The sequence below is a fragment of the Wasmannia auropunctata genome, unplaced genomic scaffold (assembly GCF_000956235.1).
Source record: "Wasmannia auropunctata unplaced genomic scaffold, wasmannia.A_1.0 LD333485.1, whole genome shotgun sequence".
NCBI lineage: Eukaryota > Metazoa > Arthropoda > Insecta > Hymenoptera > Formicidae > Wasmannia > Wasmannia auropunctata.
In genome coordinates, this window is record NW_012029405.1 from 6,716 (window position 1) to 25,489 (window position 18,774).

The 18,774-nt window shown below is 34.9% G+C and overlaps 1 protein-coding gene across 5 annotated transcripts; it reads left to right on the forward strand.

Annotated features, from left to right (window-relative positions):
• Positions 1-1,550: 1,550 nt before the first annotated feature.
• On the forward strand, positions 1,551-9,529 carry LOC105459971 (synaptic vesicle glycoprotein 2B-like). 5 transcript variants are annotated; one of them, XM_011706368.1, is made up of 15 exons: positions 1,552-1,880; positions 2,108-2,360; positions 2,452-2,602; positions 3,194-3,424; positions 4,108-4,164; positions 4,236-4,397; positions 4,692-4,854; positions 5,244-5,365; positions 6,161-6,399; positions 7,274-7,443; positions 7,538-7,712; positions 7,911-8,028; positions 8,338-8,497; positions 8,794-8,921; positions 9,254-9,529. In XM_011706368.1, the coding sequence occupies exons 4-15, from the start codon at positions 3,379-3,381 to the stop codon at positions 9,337-9,339; spliced, it is 1,626 nt and encodes a 541-aa protein (XP_011704670.1). In that variant the 5' UTR covers positions 1,552-1,880; positions 2,108-2,360; positions 2,452-2,602; positions 3,194-3,378; the 3' UTR covers positions 9,340-9,529. The 5 variants fall into 5 exon arrangements, with proteins under 5 accessions (XP_011704673.1, XP_011704670.1, XP_011704671.1 ...); XM_011706371.1 differs by having other exon boundaries at positions 1,551-1,880; positions 2,108-2,602; positions 4,773-4,854; XM_011706369.1 differs by lacking the exons at positions 2,108-2,360; positions 2,452-2,602.
• The last annotated feature ends 9,245 nt before the right edge of the window (positions 9,530-18,774 follow it).

The following is an 18,774-nucleotide window of genomic DNA, read 5'->3' on the forward strand; positions in this document are numbered from 1 at the left end:
TACCGCAAAACAGAATCTATTTAAATTCTAATAATGATAGTGGAAAAATGCTAGTATTGTACAAAAGTCTCTCTCACGTGTAGGAAATTTGTACGTGTACTTCTCTCGCCATTAAACGAAAATCATCGGGTCAGAGACCAGGGAGAAGGCTATGTTGAATCCAATTTGAATCTGCTGCGGCACTCTTGTGTTTCTGTCAACTGGGTCGAATACCACTAGAGAGAACCAGTCGGTGACTAAAGATTAGTGCTACACCGCCGGATCAAATATCCATTTCCGTTTCTGCCGCCGTAAAGCATACATCTGCACGGCCCGGAACCGGAAATGACGACCCCTGCTTTTGCAGTAAAATGAGCAAGGAGAAAGAAAAACCAGTTTTTCCCCCGAACTATTTTTTTACTAGGTCTATAATCTAACCGTTCTCCATAGCGAATCTCATCAAGTGATATCGATTATTGCTTCAAAAAGCATTCTACGTCCTGAATTGTAACAGTAACTTAAAGCAATCTGATGCATTAAAATATATAAACATGAAAATTTATAATTATATAATAATACAATATTAATAATAATTATATAACATTATATGATATGTTCAGTCAATATCTTTTATGCTTATTATTACTGTTTATATTATTACCAATTATTATTTTTGATACGTATTACAATAAATAAATTTAAATTAAAGAGTGTAATGATAAATGTTGAAACAATTTTAAAAGTTTCATCATTTCATTTATGGCAATGAAATAAGTTCAAGTGTAATGTTCGTCTATAGTGTTATCTCGTTATCTCGTTATCGGTGAGACATGAAATTCTTGCACAAATGAATATGAACTACGATTGAGACTACTTCCTTCGTCGTCAATCGTATCTCAGCGGTTAACTCGGAAGGCACGTGACTAACGATTAGTACCTAAACGCATCCTAGTCATTTTAACTAAAATATATTTTCGCACACAGTATATGTATTATAACAAGGATACATTTATGTATTATAATTAGTATAAGTAATAATTAAAAAGAAAACATTCCAATGATGTTTCTTTTTATTAATCAATTAAAGAACAAAGGAACATAATAATTACTGGAAATAATTTTATTATGTTGCTTTTTCCTTTTTTTTCCTCTTTTTTTCTTCCTCTTTCTTTCTTTTTCTTTTTTACTATCTATTATTTTAATTAAACTTATTAAGTTTAATACATATACGTGTGTGTGTGTGTGTGTAAAAAGACTAATGTAAGCAGGCGCGCTACGTCTTTCAGATCGACTATTACAAACATATCAAATTTCATATAGAAATAAGCGTGTCTGTGCCATTTACTTTTGTATACGAAGAAACCTAAAAAGTATGACAAAATGATCGGGACGCGACTACTCTCGGGTTAAAGTACGAATATCAACATACGCACGTACATTAATTCACATCAGCGGCAAGCTAATGTATTTGCACAGTGACTGTGTAATATGTGATATGTTAATCGCGATAAGAGACGTACCGTCTTCTACTTTTCCGCGAGAAATCAAAAGTGAGTCGCATTGTGATATCCAACCATTACATCCAACTTATCGATATATTTCCTTCGCCACGAATTCTTGCCTTTTTCTACATTACCATTTCTTTCTATTTCGAAATAATTGTTCGCGTTCCCAGAAGTAATTTCCGCTTATCATTTAATGTGAACTCATTATGTGTTTTAATAACATTCAATAACAAAAGTATTTAAGAGCGTTTAAAAGCTTATACTTGCAATTAATTACATAAAAAAATTTCTCTTTCTCCATTTTCTTTGTATTATAACAGAAGTATAAATACGATCTCAAAGGAAATAGTGTCGAAATAGAGTGAATACTGAACAGTGATAATTCAAAGAATTATGGTGAGTTTTATATAGTAAAATTTTTGCTTTTCTATAATATGTGACTATAGATATGTTAATATTTTTTCAATTAATTGCTTTTCCTATATGCACGCGTTTTTTATGAAATAAAAATTTGTACTATCTTATCGTGAGATAACTATTTTTGTTCAAAACCATGAAAATAGGATCGTATGTTCAACGATAATTACAAACAGATGTTTCTAATCTTTTCTAATCATATCTAGAGATTTCTAGGATCACTGATTATAACTTTCGAATTAATCTGCAACGGTGCGCCTTTCCCGCTCGCTCAGATTAATTCGCAGCAGCAAACTTCGAGAGAGGGGAGAAACACCGATATTTATTTGCCGTTTTATGACTTGAGGATATAAAAGATGCAAGCGAGAGAGAATTTTGCGCTGTATAAGGGTTTGCGCTTTCATCCCTTGCCTAATTAGACGTCTAATTTAGGCACATGATCAACACCGGCCTTGCGATGTAAATTAACATTAAAATTTATCTTACAATTACTAAATACTACAGATAAAAAATTATTGCTTCCCACTTACTAAAATAATGGCTGCTTTAGATAGCGAATTATCGACAGTCTTGTGCCATCTTTATCGTTCATTGGACGTAAAACGAGCGCTTTCGGAAGTCAGTATGCAATACGCAATACATTTAATGTATAAAACATCGTTAGTCGGTTTTTCATTTACGGTAGCAGGTATCAATATCAGGTATCGTAAAACAACTATAGATAATAAGGTTTAAATTATTATTTTTATGAAAGCTACAGTTATGTTCAAATGCAAATAATAATCTTATCAATATTATTAATTAAATTCAATACTTCTCTCAAATATAATTTTAAATATAAAATAAATAAATAAAAGTGTTTTACATTATATTTGTTATCTCCAATATTTTTATAAAACTTGGTTTCATAAAATAAAAAATAAGTATAAATAAAAAATTTAGATCACTAAAATATTATAACTACTATTTATATATATATTTCATTATTTTTAATATAAATATATACAAATTAAAGTTAAAAATCAATAATTGAATCTAAATTATAAATCGACTGACTTTTTCAAGATGCTTGATTCATTAATGAGAAACAGCTGAGATGTATCCGTCGCAATTGAATCGTTTAACCCGTTTTTATTAGTGGGTTACGCGAACGGGAAGCTCGCCAGAAAGCGTGATCGCGTTTCATAGTCCGATCGTACGCGCAGAATCGCGTATTCCGGCGGATTGTACCAATAAAAAATGCATATCTGAACAACGTCTTCATAAAGTACGTTTGCTTTTTTTATTCAAAGTGAACGGACGGTCGGATACTTGGTGCAATTAGTTCCGTTCGAAGAACAATCTGAAGCAACGAGAAACAACCTGAAGAACAAGATCGCCATCTAAATCGACTAGAACTTCTATTTTCGTCGTGAGAGAAGCGAAACTAACTTCATCACGTCGAGCGCAGTCGTCTTTTCAACTCGTTGCGTCGGATATGCACGCGAGTGGCCGGGAGCATGACAAGATTTCTACGATAACCGGTGAGAAGCCTTTCGTAACATCCGGTTGCCAAATATACCCAATATACTTTGAAGACGAAGCAAGCTTTTGCTTAGTGAGTTAACGAAGTGGCGCGCATACAGGAACAAATAAAAATCGTTCGAATACCGACGAATTCCTATCCAGATTACCGAATAGTGAGATATTAAGAGAAAATATAATTCTACTCATTAGTCCTCTAACAGATCTATTCCTGTGTATAAGTGTAAATTTGTGTATGTGTATATAAATTTCTATGCTCGTCTGTGATTAACATGTTGCAGAAATGATATGCAGATATAGTTATCATAAATTGTACGTATAATGTATTATGCATGAATTTAAGAGATGAGTTTCATATATTATATAAGTATCTAAAGTACAAGCGGGCACATTTTGTTCAATATTTATTTTTTAGCTATTAGATAAGTCACGTTCTCGCTGGCAACTCTATAACAGCATATCGTAATTACTTGCAAAGAAATTGCTGAATACTGTCCTTCTTTTTCTTGTCTCCTTGTCTTATCTATAGACAGATGGTTCCTCCTGCACGTAAATATCTCTGTATCTATACGTTCTTTCTCATTAACGTATCTAGACTCTTTTAATTGCGTCGTTTGTTATATAACTCACAATGTAGATACGAATTCTCATTTCGTAAGATCATTCGCTTTTTGTCTTTCAGGCAGCGCTAACGCCGCTAACGAACCTGCCGATTTCGACACAGCCATATCCACGACCGGTAAGACCTCTTTACGTCTCATTTCAAATATACAATAATTTTCATCGTTTTATTTTTTTTCCCGATCGCAGGCTATGGATTATTTAACGTGTTACTGCTACTGGCGGTGTTGCCAATCGCGTGGACCGTCGTTTTCGACACTACTTCCAGCGCGTTCATCTTGGCATCGGCCGAATGCGATCTCCAGCTTACGTCTTTTCGCAAAGGCGTACTCGTTGCATTTCCTTACATAGGTGCGAAAATATAAATCTAATACTAACAATCTATAAAATCATACTTTTTTAAATAATTACTGTATTAAAAAATATCATAACACTTTAGCATTAAAAAGTTTTATCTTCTTTAAAAACTTTTTTAAAATAATCTAATATTAATATTATTATTGAACGTCATTGTCATGTTATACATTCTTTATTGCAATTTTAATCTAATTCATTTATAATCTTATATACCTCTGTTAAAATACTATTTTATAAAATATCTCTTTAATTTGTATTACGTATTGTAATGTTACTGATCTTTTGTAGGCATGACAACGACTGCTTTTATATGGGACTACATAACGCCCTACATAAGTACAAAAACATTGTTCATTTTCGCATTATTAGGTGATTCGATTTTGAACATCGTGAGCAGTGGTGTACAATCGTATTACATATTTCTACTAGTCAAATTTCTCAGCGGAATCCTGTAAGTATATGATTCTTCTATAAAAATTACTAAGAATTTTTTTTTTTTTAGAAGTATAAGTTCTCTCTTAAAACGCAACTTAAAACGTCACGATTATCATACTTACTACAGAACAAAATATTTTATATTTATTCATGTTAAATATTCTAATAAAGAATTATTTGTGGAATTTCTGTTTAAGAAATTATAATTAATAAAACATTTAATATCAAAATTTTTTAATCTGATTAACAGAATATCATCTGCGTTAGTCGAATTTTTTCTCCTGAAAAACTAGTTCAAGTGCATCGTGCATCCTATTCTAGCCGCCCAAGGTTTATCGTGTAACCTCTTCCCCTCGCAATCTTACATCTGATAAGATGTAACGCGCGCGCATCTATGATTTACAGCGTAGGCGGCCCGTTGGCGATGGTGATGACGTACCTGACGGAATTTCATTCGGCGAGATATAAGCCCCGCTTCAACACATGGACGGGATTTCTCTTCGCCGTGGCAAATATCGTACCGGCAGGTAAACACGCGATCGCGCGATATATCGCATGTTTAATGCATTGTACTTTTATCAACAACAATTCATTCACTCACGAGAGTAAATGAACGACACACGTGTAAAGATATATTAAAAGCTAAATTTGAGAATTGGAAAAAGAAATTAGAAAAAATGTAGCTATAAAATATATAAAATTTACACGCGACAAGTACCTAACATTGTAATAATTTCCCAATTACAATTACTATCAGTATTTTGCGTCTGCTGCTTATTTAGTTTGTACTATTAATCTGTCTAAACGTAACTGTAACATTTTAAGGCTGACTCATGTGAAAAGGATTTAGAAATGATCTCGGTACAGCTCTTGCTGCCGAGGTTGGCGGAACTAGTTCGAAACTAGATTACGTGTCACTATCGCGACGTCCTGTGTGTAATAACCAGCAAACTTTACCTAACAACGCGTACGACGAATCCACATTGGCACCGAATAGTTCCGGTTGAATGCGCGAGCTATCGAGAACTGCAAAGCTTCGAGAATTATATTAATTAATTTCCGTTGAAGGACCAATTCTCTGTATGATTAGGGCTTCCCGTTGTCACGAGAAGACAATGCGACAGATCGAAAGGTGTTGTTCGATACTTTCCGGGAGAAATAAAATTAATAATTAAGGACAGCATGCTTTTATGGATTTGTCCCAATAATTAAACGTCGAAAAGTGTGTTGTTCGATTCTTCCCGGGAAGAAAAAAAATTAATAAAGACAACACGCTCTTATGGATTTGTCCCAATAATTAAACGTATAATACGACTCGACAGCTCTGGCCTTCACGACACTACCGTTCGACTGGCACATTAATATCCTCGGCCAGGACTACGATTTTTGGCGTATATACCTATTGATCTGCTCAATACCACCCGTCCTCGGCCTCGTGACGGCGACCATGCTGCCGGAAAGTCCTAAGTATCTCATGGCAATTGGCAGGTCAGATGCTGCCCTGAAATTGCTTAGGAGGATGTATTGTATGAACACTCGACAACCCGCGGATACGTTCCCGGTAAGTCAAATAAACGTGAAACGCGTTCAACTTTTATTTCTATACCTCTTACTTTTCCCCATATACTTTTATCCTTTTCAAATTGGACTATTCACTTTTATTAACCCCCTAAAGCCGAAACACGCTAAAACTTAATTTAAAAGTTTGATCTCTCAGACCTTTCGAGTTTTGTTATCTTCAACATTTTTCTCAAGTAAACATGTACGTATGTACTGTTGCGCTCGTTTTTTTTTGGCAGAACACAGAGTGAGATGCATTTTCGTTTCTAACTCGGGCAACGACAATATTACATTATTCGGACGTTATTAACTTTTTACCAAGCTTATCGAGCGAAACTCGTTGTTTCGGGCTCTAACAAATGACCGGGAGATATCCTCCGCGACTTCATAACACCTCGGTTAGATACAAACGACACGTTTTATTTATGGCACGTCCGCGACGAGCAGAAAAAGAGCGAGAAAACGAAGTAAAGCGGAAACGGAAGTAGAGAAAAGCGCAAATCGTATTTTCCAGGCGAATGAAGGCGGGGTCGGTACTAGGCGTTACAACATACGCACACACACCCCGAGCAAATTTAAATTTTGCACACCTCTTTCTATCGCAAACCCTTTCTGGACAATAAATCACCATTTCGCAAATTTATTTATTCCGATCTTGATAATGAAAACAATGATAAATTTATACCGTTCATGCTTTATGTATCGTGCACTTATATATTTCTCCCTATAACTTGTACTTATATGTCTGCAGTGCTTTCGTATTTTACGCCATTCCCACCACTGCATTTAGATAGCGGTGCACAAATCGGACGCATAATTCACTCGGTGAGCCGAGAAAAAGGGCGCCTTTCATCGTCGCTCCCTTCTCGTTGCAGATAAAAGCGCTGTTCGTTCGGCAAAAGGCGCAATTGGCGCGTCCCGTGCTCAAGGCGAGCCTCGAGAGGATGCGCATCTCGTTGTACAACACGAAGCTACTACTGACGACGACGGCTTACCTGCCCGCCTTCTGCTTCGTAAGTTTCCTTCAATTCGGAAGTATGCTCGGGTAAGTTTGGATAAGTCGGCGCGGCGCTCCCCTTGGACGCTTTTCGACGCGATAACACTTAAAAGCGATGACGAACGCTGACCCGATTGCGTAGATTTCACGTAATGAGACTGTGGGTGCCGCATCTCTTTGTTATTCTCAACAACTTCGACGAGGAAAATTGGACGAAGGAAAGGCAGCCGACCATCTGCGAGATGTTGGACCGCCACGCGACTTTACCGGGCAGGCAATATTTGAATTGCTCGAACTTTGACGACATATGCTTCAGGGTTGGTATAAAAATCGCGCGACGTCAAGGGGCACTTCTCGTCGATAAGCTAATTATCGTTAATATTAAAGCGTCAATCTTGGAATAAAATCGTGATGTTTTTAATTAACGGACAATTAAACTGCTCGTCAATTAATCGCAAACTGCGATTTCCTTAAATAGAATTTATACAATTACAAACACTTTGGTACTTTTCCAGTGGACCGTTAATCCTGCGGTTTATCAAAATTCAACCGTCATCGCATCGTCAGCGGTTATATTCTCATTTCTTGCCGGATTCATAACGACTACTAAGCTTCGAAAACAGATCATAATGCGTAAGACATTATATCTCTACACATTGTATAAAACATAAAACTACTATCTCCTCTAACTTTGTTAAAAAAAATAACATGAATTATATTTTACATTAAAAACAATAGTTATTACCATAAAATAATGTAACTATACTATTTACAGTCACATAAAAATATTCTTTTCCTCCTTTTAAAGAGAATGTCAATTTTGTTTGTGTATTTTTTATATATTTTTGCTACGTAACATAAAAGTGGCTACAAATTGTCTATGGGACGATCGTATCGCGAAAAATAATCCATAAATTAACGAGTACAACTCCACTGTTGCAGTCACGGCCTTCCTGATATCGGTGGCAAGCAGTTTCGGAATAAATTGGGCGCAGTCTCCGCCGTATATGCTGACGCTGGCGTCGGCGGTTATCGTGACGACAAGAATAGCGGGTAATATCGTTACCGCGGTGAATGTCGACGTTATTCCTGTCCCATTAAGGTAATGCCGCGCGAATATATAAGCGCGTCTCTTTGACGCGCGCGACCGTATCCTCCGCACTCTCGCCCGCGCATCCCCGTGTAATTCCGGAGAAATTAATTGCGCCACGTGCAACCACGTGGCAGATGTGGCGAGCGCGCGCGGAACGGCAGCAGCAATCTCGGGGACTTATCGAGCGCGCGATCCTCGATTCGCCCGCTTATCATCCGTTCGTATCCGTTAACGCGAGAAACGGAGATACATCGTCGCGAGATATAAATATAATCGGTCGACAGAAATTGATCTTTTTGTTGCAGAGCCACGAGTACCAACATCCTCGTGACCATCGGAAATATTGCCGCTATCGTGGGAAATCTGATTTTCTCCGCGCTTCTGGAGACCGAGTGTCTCATCGCTTTCCTAGGATTGGGTTGTTTCTTCTCCGGTACGATCAATGCAATTCGAGTGCCAATTTAATCCTTCTAATATGAATCATGTCATTTCACACATAATACATAAGATATTATCTTTTAAGATTGTTTTCATTAAACATTTTATCAAATTAGGTCGAAAACGCAAAGCCTCTTATCCGCAAGATGATAACAATTTGTGATGATAAAATGTATTAAACTGTGTATCAAATTATTAGGCTGCACCGGATCTCATACAAACTGCATATGTTCAAACATTTTAGATTAATTGACTTAATTAAAATTAATCCTAATTTTTTTATAGAGTTTAATCCAATTCCTTTTCTAACGTATTTTCTTTTTGCAGCCTGCCTCTGCGTATCTCTATTCTTTCCACAACCCGTGAAAGAATCGCCGGCGAAATTTGCTGATGTTAGTACAGCGAAATATTGAAGAGCGCAAGGCAAACACTTTGAAGTCATCTAGCATCGATAGAAATCATACCGGCAGAATTGTAAAAGTTCAATTAAATGTGTAGTTGCATGTAAAAGCTCTCAGCTAGACTGTGATATTTAACAATTAGCCAATTTGTCGAAGAAAATAATTTAGAAAAGTATAATATAATAAGAAATTCAATACTAAATAAATCTACCTCTCTTTCCTTTTCGAAGGTAAACGCAATATAAATTTTTATAGAATTTTACGACTGTCTTTTCTTTTTATTCTTTCCCGATGCCTCTCAGTCGAATAACGTGATATTTAATGACTCACAATAAAACAAGTACTTCCAACTTTTATGAAAACGTTTCGTGTAGGCTGTTTAGAAAAATCTTTCCCGACGTTATATGTTACGGCAGTAATTTACCTTCGTAAAAGTTTATAGCATCAGAAGCAAGAAACGCAGATGCGAATATAATGTTACTTTTTACGATCATGAAAATATCGCCTACCGAATAGCGCCTTTAATCCTAACAACCATCTTGAATGGCCGCCTTCGTTATATACATATACGCGATACGCACTTGATAATGCGCTTCTTAAAACATCATTATAATATTACTTAGTCTGAAAACAGTCTTTAAAACCACGCGCAACGAAAGTAGAATTAAACTTTTTACTTTATTCTCTGCATGTCATTCTATATATTTGAATCCTTCATAAAATTTTTAAAATTAAAATTTTTAAAATTTTTCTAACTGCAACATTAACATTTCTATGGAGAGTTAGAAACGGTCTAATATCTTATTTATTTTACCTACATTTTACATCTTTTCATTCATATATATTTTACATACTTGGCTTAAGCTGCTTTTAAATTTCATTCACAAAATTTAAGAAGTCGCACATTTGAATTGGAAAGCTGCATTTTGCGCACTTCCGATTCGGAATAATTCAAAATTTCTGATCGTCACCTAGTGACGAGAGACTTATGGCAATCTATGTGAATATTCGTCGCGGATATCGACGACAGATTGATTACGTGTAAGCTGCGAGACGTTGTCGCGGACAGTCGCGGTTATCGAAAGTTATCCGGCGCGATAGTTAATTAGCTAGTTGTGCCCGGGACCGGCCGAGGGGCAAATTCGCCGTAAAGTTTATCTTTGCCGAATATGCATGAGGGAACCATATAGCGCATGCTTATTGCCATAGCGGCGGCAAGGCGAGAGTTACTCCGCGCGCTGGAGCTGCACTTCTCGGTTTTGCTCGAAGCATAAACATCCGAACTTGTACGCGGTTTCCTCTGGTTTGGCGCAATCGTGCGATATATAGGGCAGCCCGCCGCCGCCACCGCGGAATTAACGTAAGCCGTACAGTTATTCGTCACTTAACCCTTTCGGGATAACTCCTGGGATAACGCGGTCCCAAAGAATGTTTAATGCTACCCAGGGATTAAGAGCTTTCCGTACGTTTCTGGCTTACACAAATGTCGACTGTTGTTCCAAGGACCAAAATTCAAATAATTGTAATATCTCAAAAGAGCGATGCGTTTCGTGCGAAAATTCAGGCCTAACTTGCACTATGGGAACTCTTAATTTACTACACATATTACAATATGCGTATGTAACATTGGGTTTAATTTTAGTGATAATTATAATTATAAATGCTGAATAATCGGTTATTCCTGAAAATTTATCATTATACGTTCAACTCATCATTCTGTTTAAAAATCAAATTAATGCGTTATCATTTGATCATACAAAATTGACATAAGCGCCGGGATTTCACGTTATTTGGAAATTCACAAATTTGTGCGGCGGTCTATGTGTGGTAGGCAATAATTTCATGATTTATTTTATAGGATTATATACCGAGCGTTACGTGTGTGAAACTCCATTCCGAATCATTATTTAAACAAGTCCACGCATCATCGATCACTTCAGCAATTTTATCTTCGATTTAATCTCTGCTGCATTTAATATGTGTTATTCATTTTGGGTCATGTAATAGTCATGATGTCTCATTAATATTTTATCGCGATAAACATCGCGGCTGCTTTATTAAATGCGTTAATTAAAGGCAAACATATCGCGAATGAAGATGTTTGTATACGCGCGTATATTAACTGCGATAGAAATTGGTTAGCCTGTGATGTTATGATTTTCGTAAAATAAATATTTCGTTTTTCGCAAATTAAATAACTTATTGAGTATAATACAGGCAAATCGTTAAGCGTTCAACAATTGTCATATATACATTGGTTTTATAAATTTTAGATTGAATAATTTTTTTAATTTCTTTTGTATTGGTACAATATTTTTTTTTAATTAAAAGATATAAAAAAATTAACTTTAGCTTTTTCGCTATCCAATTGCATTTGTATTATATCAAATATTACGTATCATATTTTTTTATCGTTATTATTTCTCTCCTTTTTATTGTTTTTAAGCTAAATTGCATTTTTATTTCAATTTTTCTCAAGTGTTTATCGTACACTCGCTTATAAAATTGCGTGTTATAGGTGTATATAATGCGTAAATGTATGTGAATATCCGCAATGTATTATGCTTGAACCTACAGATTATAATTAAGCCAAAATGATTATGTGGATCAGTCATTTCTAGGAGCATCAAAATGCACTCTTCGCGCCCTCTGACGTAAGCTGGATAGAGATGCTGAAAATTATCAATTTTCACACATATACTCTATGAATGACATAACAAAATACCTCGAGTAGGTATTTGCTATTTTCAAATAACATGTTCAAATTAGTTCGATACCTTTATTCAAAGGAGATATTATCGATTGAGTAAAAGTACCGAATACTGATACCTTATCTACTTGCAGCCATTTTATCGGCCGCCATGCGTGATACACTCATGTTTACTGACTGTGGATTCTCGTTTTCTTGGCAATGCAGTTTTTGGTCAAAACAATTTGACCTTCAAATGCATATGTAGAATTAATTTTATCTCAATGGATAATAAATTAAAAACGTACATACAATTATAGAGGCATAGTCAAATAAGAGAATTATTCTTAATTAAAGAAACATTATTAATAAGCAAACTTTAATTTTCAAAAAAAGTTTTCGAAAATTTTTCTGAACCAAAAATTGAAAAATCTGAAAAATAATTATGACTATTTTGCCCTCGGACAATTTTTTATATTTTTCGATTTCTGCAATAAAAATTTTTTGAAAATTTTTCTGACCAAAAAATATAAAATCTGAAAAATAATTATGACTATTTTGCCCTCAGACAATTTTTTATATTTTTCGATTTCTGCAATAAAAATTTTTCGAAAATTTTTCTGAACCAAAAATTGAAAAATCTGAAAAATAATTATGACTCATTTGACCTCGGACAATTTTTTATATTTTTCGATTTCTACAATAAAAATTTTTCGAAAAATTTTCTAAACCAAAAATTGAAAAATCTGAAAAATAATTATGACTATTTTGCCCTCGGACAATTTTTTATATTTTTCGATTTCTGCAATAAAAATTTTTTGAAAATTTCTTTAATCGTCATTCTCCTATAGTACAACTGTGTAAAAATAATAAATACAATATTTCGACATATTGTAATTTGGGAAATATTATATCTCTTAATAATATATAATTCTCAATAATAGGTTTAATATATATAATCTAATTATAATCAAATTCATTGCTCGTGTAAAAATCTTTTGTTTGCTCTAACGTGAAAAGTGCATTTGTTGCAGTAAAAATAAAAATACAAGTATTCCTCGATGATGGAACATGACAGCGAAATACATGTAAAGACTACAACTACGGGTAAAATTACGTTTTAATTTTCGCTGAAACATCCTCGAGTTTAACATAAACACACTATCTCATACCTTTTCATGTAGATAGCTATCTCGAGTCTTCTTTCTTTATCTTCCCTCTTCTACCGCAGAAAAAAAGGCGAGAGAGAGAGAGAGAGAATTTATAATATAATTCTCGCATTAAAGTGCTGTTTAGCACCTGCATCAATGCCAAGTCGAGTGCAAGTCAACCCTTTCGCCACGGCCGACTCCCACAGTGAACTGGGCAAGCAGATGAAAAATAACACAGAACTGACACGGCGATTTATCTCGTCAGAATTTTTCCGCGCGGAAAAAAAAGTTTTTATAAAACGTGTAACTTCTCGCGATTGAGCTTTCCGTAACTTGTCCGGGAAGCGCGATCGAGAATAAAAACTTTAAAACTAGTTGTGTATAAATTCTCTCATTCAATGTATTCCTTCGCTGATCCTCTGCAAACGCAATTTATGCAGTTTGCAGGTCTAATAAATCGAATTTCCGAAGCAACAAGTTCAAAAATTTTATAACAGCAAATTTTAACGTACTATTTTTTTTTATATCATTTCTAATGTTATTTATAAAGTTTTTAAAAACTCTCATCCTTAAAGCAAAACATCAAAAATAAAACTTCTAAAATATTCAAATACTTTTAGAAATTAATTCGCTTTTACCATAATTTTATTTACAGTTTATTTAGCATTCACCGCATCTTGCTGCGAAATCGTGTTCTAACCGACAAGCAAGTCGAAACAGCAAAGTCGAATAATTTCCCTTTCATTTCACAAAAGTTTCAGCCGCTTTAAGAAAACGCCGCACGAATACATTCACGCACATTCTTAAAGTACGCGGTCCCCTGCTACCCCCTCGATCGTGAAATGAAGCCCGCTCTCTTATCCGTGGCAAAATCGAGCGCGGCATTAAGCTTGGGCGCCTCCGTGCCTATTTCGCCATGAATAATTCATCGCGTGCAACGCGCTTGTCCGAAACAATGCAGCACGCGGACGCGATCGACGAGCAAACCTCGTCATTCGGGAAATTAGCATTTTTACTCTGCGACGCGATGCCGACGGTCCTCCGCGTAACGACTGTTCGTCCGCGTTTAACCAATCGATCCTCGCGTTCCGCGTGATCTAATCACGATAATATGGTAAACTTGTCTTACGATGAAGATGATCCATAGGGGATCATTTCCTGATGACATGACATCGTGACGCGTATATACTGACGTCTCACGTTGCTTATCACCAATCATGTTCTATACGTACCGACGATTCCACCCCGTGGAGTTTCGTTAAGCCCAAATTACATTCGATCCTGCCGTCGTGATTATGCTCGCTAGGATTGACACGCATTATACGTTCACCCTGAAAGATACAACGGATTATAAATCGTTAGATTTCAGAATCGACAATCTCGCGGTTTATAATTTAACTTACGGCATTACAATTTAAATAGTAAAAAAGGAATATTGCTCTGAAAATACGATATTTCCACAGATATAATTTAAAATATATTATCTGATCTATTGCTATTAAAAATCAGAGATTTAATTAATTGCCAGTTAATTTTAATAAATTAAATTTTACTAAATTTAATAAAGCACGGATCCTAAAGGACATCGTAAATGTGTCAGCGTAAAAGCGGAGCGTAATAAAAGCCTGATAACAATATAGGAATTATCCCGAGCGCAATTGAACGTTTCTCCGTCGTACACATTTGCGAAATTCGAGGAACGCAGAATGACATGAAAAATTAGAATATCCCGAGCTTCGTAGCTTACGCGGGAATTTCCGATTCAGTCCTGCTGACTTCTAATTTTGCGAATTATATCTGCCAACGAATCAATTAATTTTAACTCCACGGATTATCGATTAACCGTTGAATATTCAAAAATTTCCCTCGATATCGCAACAATAATTAAATTAAATCGCAAAATTACATTACAAAATTAAATTGAGAGATCTGTTGTTGGTATTCACAGGCACGTGTTACAAATAACACATAAATCCATTACAGATCGTAAATAAAGCTCAATACTGCCGGTCGTTAAAAATGCAATATATCTAACGCCAATACTAGAGGCGAAACAGCTGGCGATTGAACTTACTCACGGCAAAATAAATTAACTCGTATAAAGAATATTTCGTCAGTATAAAAAGAGATATTGAAAAAATAGGTTCATTCATCAAAGATGCGATGTTTGAGAAATTCATCATATGCAGCGATAAAAGATTTTATTTTTTCAAAATTAACGAGAGTATGAAATTTTGAAAAATCGCAGTGTTAAAATCAAACGAGAACACAAAAATATATTACTCGAAAATTTCATTATGCATGTTTTAAATTTGTGCACCCTTCATCTGTCAGATATATTCATAAACTTTCATGATATTATTTCTTTGAACAAATGAACAATTTCTCAGGATTTTACACGGCTCGGTAAAATTATTTCTCTAAGCGACGACAAATGAATTGCATTATCTCACATTTGTAATTTTGGAATTATAACTTTTCTTTCGGATTTTATACGTCAAGCTGATTTTATGGAAAAGACTTTTGGTGCTTGAAAAAGGGATTTAACTCTTTTAATTCGATCCGCTTTGAAATATAATTTTAAGCGGCTTAATTTTCTATTTCGTGTAAAAACATGTTATGTCCTTGTATTGGTTTTTTACAAAAATTAGCATTTTTAATATCGAAATTTCGAAAATATTTAAAAATATTAGTTTAAATTAACATTCAGTTGATTAACTTAATATGAATAAGTGTATTACATAAAATATAATAAAAAACATTAAGCAGGATAATTTTTAACTTCTCTGAATAACGGAATGTTCCGATTTATCCCCTTTACTCCAAGCATCAAAGGATTAATTTTCCTATTGTGGGCTGTTGTGAAAAGGATGCGGCGGAATACTTTTCTCGAGGGATGATTCCGCCACTCTGACTCATCGGGATTTCCCGGTCTAGACAACGAGAGTACGCATCTTCCGCTGGGACACTGCGTCGCACACAGCGAAGCAATAGCATGTGACATCATCAGTATCCTTGCAGCCACATCGATAAATCACAGACTGCCAGTCACAGATGCAAGGCAAGCATCGTTATTCATCTCATTTGCTTAATAATGCGTAATGTATACGCAAATCGAATTTCGATCAATAAACATAATTTTTCATTCCACGCTGTATAGATAAACGAATTGTTCTGCGAAATATATATTCCGAAATTCAGCGAAAATAAGATGCTGCGAGAAAAAAGTTAGTAATATACATATGGTATATTCGTAAAATTAAATAAAGTAAAATAAAAAATAACAAAAGTTGCCTTCGTTCGTGGTGAAGTAAATAACGGTAATTTTTCGAAAGTTCGTAGAAGAATTAAGGCTTGATACATCTAGAACTGTCCTGTTTATCTTCGCAAGCTCGTCGCAGGGAATAGCGTAAAACATAGTAATTAGTTTAGTGTGGTAATTAACGTTCCTCAACAATAATTTGCATCCACCCAATATATTCACAGCAATCGAGATTAGCGAGACTAACGACCTGTCGGCTGCTTTTAACGTTGCACAAAAAATTTCGTCCGCCTGCGTTATTTGTTTTTTTTTTTTGCCAGGGGCATCAATTTATAATCGCATATATTTCTCGCACGTTAAACGAACGAAAATCTCGGAAATATGTCATAATACAAAAGTAAAAGGTTTCAAAGAAAATCTCTATTCATCAAAAACACTATTCAATACTGCGAATAGACATCCTAATATCGATGAAGGGAGCAATTAAAGCATTGCGGAGAGAAAAGATGAGGGAATCATTCCCTAGATATCGATTTTTCTACGGACAATCGAGAAGTCGAATACGTTTGCAGAATGAATCGCAAAAATAAACGAACAACCCTTCGGAACTTCGGATCCATTAAGCACGAGAAACTTCTACATCGAAATAAAAGCCTGTTAGAATATACCTATGTGGTCCATTACATGTACATAATTTAATACTTTTTTGAAAGGTATTTCATTACAATAATGCATCTCTTTCGAATCATAGATAACAAAAACCAAAAAAATGTAATAGCAAGAAATTAAAGAGTAAGAGATTGAATGTAATTAACATTTTAATATTTTATTATACTATTATTCTTAAACTACTTTCCAATAGATTTCAATTTGTGAAATGACTATAAGGAATCTATAAGGAAGAATTACAATCGAAACGAAATTGTTTTTGCTGAGTAAAATTGTAATATTACAAATTTTGTATATGTATATTATTTTCGGTCAATTAAAATTTAAGACTGGCCAGAGAAATTCATTAACTCCTTGTCTAATTGCATCAATTAATTATAATCAAGCATAGTAGAAGTTATAACGTCGGTGACCTTAATGGGGAAGCGATTGCTCTTCAAGGACATTCCAAGCAAGCGCACAGCGAGACTTCGCGTGCGCTTCGTTATATACGATAATGTTGGTCAACGAACCCTCCTCGCGATAACGGTGGATCAATTGAAATGCACCCCTCGCGCGCGCTATCCCAGACCGGCCATTACTACGATGCAAGGGCCACTCCATTTTCTTACTCGAAACATGTCTCTCGGATACAGGATATTTTCCTTCAGGTTGAAGTACTCGGGAATGTATGAATTTTCCGATATACGCCGAGATAACGTAAGCGATTTTAGTAAGATTTTATATGGCATCCGTTACCGTTCCATTACGAAAATAACTGAGCTATTTTTCACAAATATCTCTTGCGTCGTTTCACGAAAAGAATGCTGTAATCTTTCACAGAAGATAAAAAATAAGTTTATTGAAAATTGAAATGGAATTTTTGTTGTATGAGAAATTATCGAAACTTCGAAATTGTGAAAAACCTAATCGTTTAATATTTCCAAGAAAATGATATTTTCGATACGTCCTATCTGAAGTTGCAAGTCCGGAAAGATATGACGAGAATCGAAAGCTTGTGACTTGACCAACCGTAATACCAGATGGTAAACAACGTTACTACGCTACAATCTACGCGACAATTTCATGGAGTGAGCTTTATCTTTAGTGCAGCATGCATACAGATAAAAATTTCACGGTACCATCGTCAGCGTCTCATTCGTGAGCAGATACAAGTGTAATAATGTAACCGTTATATAGTTCGCGCTCTCATCGACGTGACAAATAAAATGTTATGTTCGCTATATCGATTAATAAACGAGTTCGTGTTGCGTTTTACGCTCGCGTAGATGCTGAACACTAATCCTGAAATATTGCGCACATCAATGGATCAACACAAAGAAAGCAGATTCTCAGAATCTGCTGCTCGACTTACGTTAGTAATAGAAATAGTAAGCGCAAAAAATTTCTAAACTTTGACATAATAAAACATGAGGAGATTTAATTAGTTACAATTGTTTTTAAATAGTTACAATTTTATTAGTTTTAAAACTTACAGAGATAATATTAAAAAGATAAATGGAATTGAAAATAGCATAAGTGTAAATATTAAATAAATTATATAAATATAATGAATTCAATATTAACTTATATATATATACAGTGGCGTGCAAAAGTTTCCGGCCAGTGACATTTTGTACTCTAATTTATTTTAAAAAACTCTAATAAAATTAATTTAAAATAAATTAGAGTACAAA